The 6,924-nt window shown below is 44.7% G+C and overlaps 2 protein-coding genes across 2 annotated transcripts in view; one reads left to right on the top strand and one right to left on the bottom strand.

The window, feature by feature from the left end:
* Window positions 1-812: 812 nt before the first annotated feature.
* Window positions 813-6,924, top strand: part of nt5dc1 (5'-nucleotidase domain containing 1) — a gene marked incomplete at its 5' end in the record, with an annotated part of 22,944 nt that continues 16,832 nt past the window's right edge. The window contains 4 exon segments of the mRNA XM_014034780.1: window positions 813-884; window positions 965-1,074; window positions 1,150-1,229; window positions 1,448-1,529. Of these exon segments, the coding sequence (XP_013890234.1) occupies window positions 813-884; window positions 965-1,074; window positions 1,150-1,229; window positions 1,448-1,529 (344 nt within the window).
* col10a1b (collagen, type X, alpha 1b) lies at window positions 1,583-6,052 on the bottom strand. The gene is made up of 3 exons (XM_014034779.1): window positions 5,920-6,052; window positions 5,528-5,657; window positions 1,583-3,998 (listed from the first exon to the last, which is right to left on the bottom strand). Exons 2-3 carry the CDS (start codon window positions 5,640-5,642, stop codon window positions 2,143-2,145), a joined length of 1,971 nt encoding a protein of 656 aa, XP_013890233.1. The 5' UTR covers window positions 5,643-5,657; window positions 5,920-6,052; the 3' UTR covers window positions 1,583-2,142.

Raw genomic sequence — 6,924 nt, 5'->3', positions numbered from 1 at the left:
AATAATAATCTTTACGCAACAAAACAAAATAAAACAAGATTAAAAGAAACCATCAAATTTTTCTTGAACTGATAATCCATTCTAAGCAGGTCCTTTTTACATTATTTGTTCGAAAAGGAGCAGGTAAAAGATACAAGATCTTTTGATTTGAACACATCTGAAGCCAAATATCTGTCAATATTATATGATCACACTTGAAGCCATGATATTAATGATAACTTTGAATTGTGAAAAAATGTTTTTTTTTTGCACCTGAAAGACAATTTAATGTGGTACCATTAAACCTCCTGGTACATTTTGTACAAATAAAAATGGTATACCTTTTGGACGATGTCAACCTCAACCAGCCGGTCGAGGCAGATGGTCTCCTGTCCTGAGCCTGGTTCTGCTGGAGGTTTCTTCCTGATTAGCAGGGAGTTTTTCCTCTCCACCGTTTGCTCAGGATGGGAGACTGTGATGAAGTGATTCAACACAATCTGCTGCTTTCTTCTTTACATTGTTCTGTTTATCTACAGTGCCCTGAGACAACATGTGTTGTGACTTGGAGCTATATAAATAAACTTGAACTTGAACTTGACGAAGAAAACGTGAGGATATGTGTCTAACATTCTTTTGTTCAAGTCTTGTCTTTTGTTTTGTTGGGCTGATYTCAAACTCATATCTGTGTTCAGTTCACACCAAGGTTTCAGTCTGAACATAACAACAGTTAATGATTTTATTGAATAATAAGTGTTGAGTCCACAGACCCGGCTTGTTAACAGGATGTTGTTAATGTTGATGGTTTTATTTCTGCATTCTGTCTCGTTGTTCAGTTTTAAGGGGTTGGTGGTGGATCTGGAAGATGGAAACCTTCTGAAGTTAGCTGAAGATGGAACCATCCTACGGTACACTCTGGCTTCATAAAACTGTGATTACGATTCCAGACGTTGAAAGTGTTGCTAAACATTTGTTTCTGCTTCATTAGAGCGTCACATGGAACCAACGACATGAGCACAGATGAGATCATCAAACATTACGGTCCAAAGAGGGAATGGAAGCACTTCACCAGCCTCAACACATCCTTCACCAGATCTGGTGGGTTCCTCACAGCTTTAACTCAGATTTTAGATGTTTGTACAGGGTTTTCAACATTTCGTTTGATCTTTTCAGCAAAATACTATTTCTATGACAACTACTTTGACCTGCCGGGAGTTCTGCTCTGTGGAAAAGTTGTGGACATGTTGAACAAGGTGAGAAATGACGCTGGGCTAGATTCATTCAGTCCTCCAGGACAAAACAGAACAACTGGACTTCTGTTCTGTAGCTGGAGACTTTCTCTTCCCATCAGGAGTAACATGGAGCTCCTCATTCTGATGAGTGGGAGGTGAAACGTCTTCAGAACAGATCAGTTTATATACAGACAAATCACAGATTCACTTTGTTAATGTTTAGCTTTGTTTTTAATCAGAGAGGCAACGAGGTGAACTCTGACTTTTGGAAAGACATGTTGGCTGCAATCGATCACAACTACAACACATCTGCATTTAAAGGTAAGAGTGAACAGATTTATGTTCTGTGGAAGAACAACTCAACACACCAGAGATATTTTCCAAAGTCAAACTTTTATTCCGTGTTCTGATCAGTAAGTGGTACATAACTTAACACATCCAATGGGACACATTTTTATAAAAAGCAGTTTGAATTTCTCCTCCTTTGTTCTTTGGTGGTCAAAGTGCTTACGAAAGTGTGTTGAACTCTAATGACATATATTACAAATGCTTTGCATTTTTTTAGTTTGTAAATACAGAGAAATCCTTAAACAACAACATTAATAAAGACATACACAAAAAAAGCACCGTAAAGCTTCCAGGCGAATGTAGAGCACCACTTAGAATATGTTTTTCAGAATCATTCCGTGTTTTTCTTTCTTTAGGCACAAGGTGAAAATGGGTCAGGGATTATTTTCGGCTGTATCTTTTTAGACTGATCTCAGTGAGTCGTTCACCAACCAAATTAAATATCTTAGAAAACTTGACTGAGGCAGTTAAACTTATCAACCCCAGAACCAATTCACAATCTTAATTTAAACTCTGTAAACTGATCTATTCCTCTGTGAAGTTGAATGTTTTGTAAGGTTTTGAGGTTTTTGAAGGATTTTTGAAATCACGTAGAGGCGATTAAGAACCCAGAGAAAATACAATGAACATTTTCTGCAGCAAATATACCATTGCTCTCCTCATCAGGAACCTGAACGTAGACTCTGTCCCCAGGGTGCAACATGAGAACAGCACTGCCTGACATCTGGTCCAGGAAGCCCTTGTTGTACTCATCATAGGTGAAAACAACAGGCTCCTCGTTTTTGTAGAGGGCCACCAAGGCGTTGGCACCATTYACATGCATGTGGAAGCTGAAGAAGTACAGGCCTGGGATCTGGCAGGTGAACACACCYCTGTGTGCATCATAGTGATGCTCTCCGTTGTAGATAACCTGATCAAACTGGATTGGGGCTCCAGCTGGGGGGTAGGCCACGGTCAGCACAGCACTGAAGGCAGACATTGGAGCCTTCATCATCTCATGAGGCATCAAGACTTCATGGGACTTGATTGGCATGCTCTTGTCATGGTGGTAGACCATTTCTCCTGGTGGACCAGGGGGACCAGGAGGACCAGCTGGGCCAGGGATACCATCATGACCTCTCTCACCTGGAAGTCCAGGGGGACCCTGAGGACCAGAAACTCCCTTAGCAACTTGACCAACTGGACCAGGTGGACCTGGAAGTCCTGGATGGCCCTTCAGTCCAGGTGGACCTGATGGTCCAGGGGGCCCAACTGGTCCCATTGACCCTGGCCTTCCAGGTTCACCACTTTTTCCTGGAGCTCCAGGTCCGCCTGTATGTCCTTTAGGTCCAGGTGCACCATTTGAACCAGGGATTCCTGGGGAACCAGCATGACCTTGTGAACCCTTTGGACCCTGAACACCATTATGACCTGGAATTCCTGGAGGACCTACTGCCCCGGGGGTACCTGGTTTTCCACCGAAGCCTTGAGCTCCCTGCTCACCTTTGGATCCCCTTGGGCCTGGTGCACCCACCATACCAATGTCGCCTTTGGGTCCAACTGGGCCTGGCTCACCCTGAAATCCTCTTGCACCCTGTGGACCAGCTGGGCCAATTGCACCAGGACCACCTGGATGACCAGTAAATCCAGTTGGGCCTGGCTCTCCTTTCTGACCGGTGGTTCCTGGAGTTCCAGGAGCACCCCTGCTTCCAGGGATTCCTGGTTCACCTGTTTTGCCAACACCTGGCATGCCAGGGGAMCCTGGRTGACCAGCAGGACCCTGTGGACCCTTAGGCCCGATAGGTCCAGGCATACCTGGTGTACCATTCTGACCTGATTTTCCTGGGGCTCCTACACCTGGAGGCCCGGTGTGACCCTTAAGACCTGGTGCACCCACTGGGCCAGGAGCTCCATCTCTTCCTGGCAAACCAGATTTACCAGGCTCTCCAGGGTAGCCAGTGGCACCAGGGYTGCCAACTCCAGGTTTGCCTGGCATACCAGTTGGGCCCATTGGTCCAGTTGGACCTGCAGGTCCTTGTACCCCGGGAACACCAATGCCTTGTTCACCTTTTGGACCAGGAAGGCCAGGAATTCCAGGATGTCCCTTTATACCCTGCTCACCCCTTGGACCCATTGCACCTGGGAGRCCAGATGGTCCAGGTTTTCCAACAGCTGAAATTCCAGCAGGTCCAGGAATTCCAGGGGATCCAGGTGAACCTCTTTGTCCCATTGGTCCAGGTGTACCAGGGATACCTTTATCACCAGGAATCCCTGGAGTACCTGGTTTTCCGGGTGCCCCTGGGGTACCTGGTTTACCCGCCTGAGAGTGACCAGGGGCTCCAGGAGGTCCTGGTGGTCCTCGTGGTCCTGTGTGTCCAACACCCCTTTCTCCAGGAGCTCCAGGTGGTCCCATTGGTCCCATCTCACCTGGAGGACCTGGAGGGCCTGGATGTCCTGCAACAGCTGAAGAGAACAAACACAACATGAGCTTCTTTCATTATTATTTAATTTAATTTGATCTTTTTATGTCTTAAATCAGGTAAATCAAGTAAAATAAACTGAGATGTAACGTTCTGTGAAGTTCTGACAGGACCTGTGAATAACTCAGGTTTAACCTGAGTTAAACCGCTCCCTGTCTTTGTGGCCACTCTTGTTTCCCTCCTTCAGAGGAACGCAGGTCTGAGGTGCTCTTTGATATCTGCTGTTTTCATAGATTCAAATATTTTGAACATATCTGTTGAAAACTTCACATTTCCTCGTACAGTAAGGTTTCCTCTGAAAGGTTTTTCCTGATGTCAACAGTTAGAGCCACATCTGACAGAACAAGGCTGACATTTGATCTTTGTATTTTAGAAACTATGTCTCTTTGTAGATGATTTTACTGTATGATGATCAGTGGAAGGGTTGGATCTCTCTGTGTTTTATCACTTTGTAACAAATAAAATCTTTATGATATAAAACTGTAACATCAGGTTGTTTGTCATAATAAAACTTTAAATGATCTCAGCTTTAAACTGGAATGACAGTAAAACATTTTGGACCATCAGCATCTGTGACAGTTACCAGAATTGATGAAAAACGTGTAATTTTATCACTTTAAAAAGATGTTRAGTGAGAAATGCTGAAGCCCGGTCTGTGTGGACCTGTGTATCAGTGGATCTAATCYCTCTYAAAACTCTAGAATAATTCAGCCTTGTGTTTATATCACTTTGTAGTTGTGTTGCTTTTCCYTCTGAATCCAGTAAATGAGTGAGAAGTTGTGTTTTARGAGGAAGTGAGCYTGCTGCTGTGTTCTGTGGTGGGGTCTGGACCCTGCAGGGCCTGGTGACGTGCTCCAACCATCTGCTTTAGAGATCGCTCAATTCTCTGTTTGAGTTGCAACTTTGCACTCGTGTAGAGGCGGGCCGTGAAACCACATGAGAAGCCCTCCGCTTTAATTAGATTGTAAACTGCTGAAGGCAGACTTTCAGTCATTTGCCTAAATGTTTTGGTTTTTTTTTTTAAAGGAGTTTTCCCAAACTAACAGCTTCTATTTTTATCGGCGGCGCTCGTTGACAGCTTCGCTCCACGCAAGCCGACAGAAGTCCGGCTGAGCCGCCTGTTAATGACGGCGGGTGGAGCTTCATTTACAGTTTGACTGAGAGCTCAGAGAGGTGCCAGTCAGGATATTAAACCTGCTGCTCGAAATCACTTYGGATCTGTGTGACCAAGTGATGAAGTTGTGTTTTTCTCAGTAAATTTAAAGTTGAACAATAGTTGAATCATTTTAATGTCTTCAGTAAAGAAGAAAAGCAGCTTAAACCATCTTCACAAGCATTAACTTGCTTCATTTAAATAAAAAGAAAAGTGATAACATCAGCCAGTGTTTCCTGCTGCTGTTTAGATGATTCAAACTGATGATGTCATGAGTTGATCTAAAGATGGAGGCTGCTGCTCTCAGCCTCTGACAAACACTGTGAGGAACATTAAAACCATCCAACTCTGGAACTCACCATGGCTCTTGACGGGGTAGGGGACCTTCGTCACTTTTGGGGCGTAGTACCTCTCGGGGGTTCCCTCAGCCAAAGCCAGGAGGACGAGAAGAAGGCTCGTTACTCTCAAGTCCATCTTGTGAAGCTAAACCTGCACACGCAAAAACGAAAACATGAAAACTGTTAACCTGGAGACGGTTTCTGCAGGTTTTTTTTTTATTTTAGCCACAATCAGCTGTGAACTGGTCAGAAAGCAAACAGCTGAACTGTGACCAGTAAATGTAAACTCTGCCACAGTGAGACTGAAGCTGCTGCATCAGCGTTCTGTGTGCATAAACCAAACTGCAGCTCCTAACACCTTGTTGTACCTGCAGCTGCTGTCCCATCCACCCCCCTGAGAGCAGGGAACTCACCGTGGAGGCTTACGCTCCAGACAAACCAAAGATGAAGGTAGAAGCTGCTGTCCCAGAGCTCAGCTTGTAAATCCGTATCTGTAGAGTGGGTCTGCCTTAGTGAGCGGCAGCTGCTGCTTCCCGGACCGTTCTGCTCGACGCATTTATACCGAGCTGCTCTCCAGCATCCTGCAGGACCTGCCTCCCTCCCTGCTCTGATGTCATCTTTAATGATGGGTGCCGAGTCCCAGAGAGGCCTGTCAGTCCAGGTCCTTTCTCCCCTCCCTGGTTCTGATGTGTTAGATCTGTGTGACGGGTGTTCCTGCCACACTTCCTCTGCTGTTCACCAGTCTTCACATCATTCTGTATTAAAGTCCCATCAGCTGCCTGTTAGCATCTGTCTGACTCTAAAACCTCCATCTTTACTGAACTTCTCCCAAACTGTTTGATCTTCTGAGCTTCAAGGTGTAAAAGTTTGTTTCTGGATGTTTTTGTGCTGAAGTGCAGACTGAGTTTAACTTTGATTTCCTGTTTAGAACAGCTCAGTTTAGTCACTTTTGTTTAAATCTGAAAGCTTATCGTTTCCTAATGCAGTGATTAATGAGTTAGTGTTCTGGTGCAGGGTCAGGTCCGAGGCTCATCATGATGGCGGGTTGTGTTCTGGAAACCAGTGTGAGGAGGTTGTTGAAGCTTTGAGACACCAGGAGGCAGAAATGAGGTGTTCTGAGAGACTCACCTGCCTCCTCAGAGACTGGATCACTGTGTCTCACAGAGCCTTTCTTTACTGCAAAAATAACTTCATACACTCAGAAATAAAGACCAAGCAGCTAAAATCATCTGATCAGGAGAAGTGATGGAATTATMGACCAAACCTTTAATCCAGGGCTTCTTAACCTTTTTGACCTCGGGGCCCAATTTATTGAACATAAAGTGACACGAGGCCCAGTCAGACATTACCAATGTATGGATCAAAATGATAATTATTCTAAATGTTGGTTTAATTTTTTATTGTATTTACATTATAAC

Source organism: Austrofundulus limnaeus, unplaced genomic scaffold (genome assembly GCF_001266775.1).
Source record: "Austrofundulus limnaeus strain Quisiro unplaced genomic scaffold, Austrofundulus_limnaeus-1.0 Scaffold2294, whole genome shotgun sequence".
In the NCBI taxonomy this organism is placed as follows: Eukaryota; Metazoa; Chordata; class Actinopteri; order Cyprinodontiformes; family Rivulidae; genus Austrofundulus; species Austrofundulus limnaeus.
The sequence above is the reverse complement of the archived record's forward strand: the minus strand, read 5'-3'. Positions and strand labels throughout refer to the sequence as shown.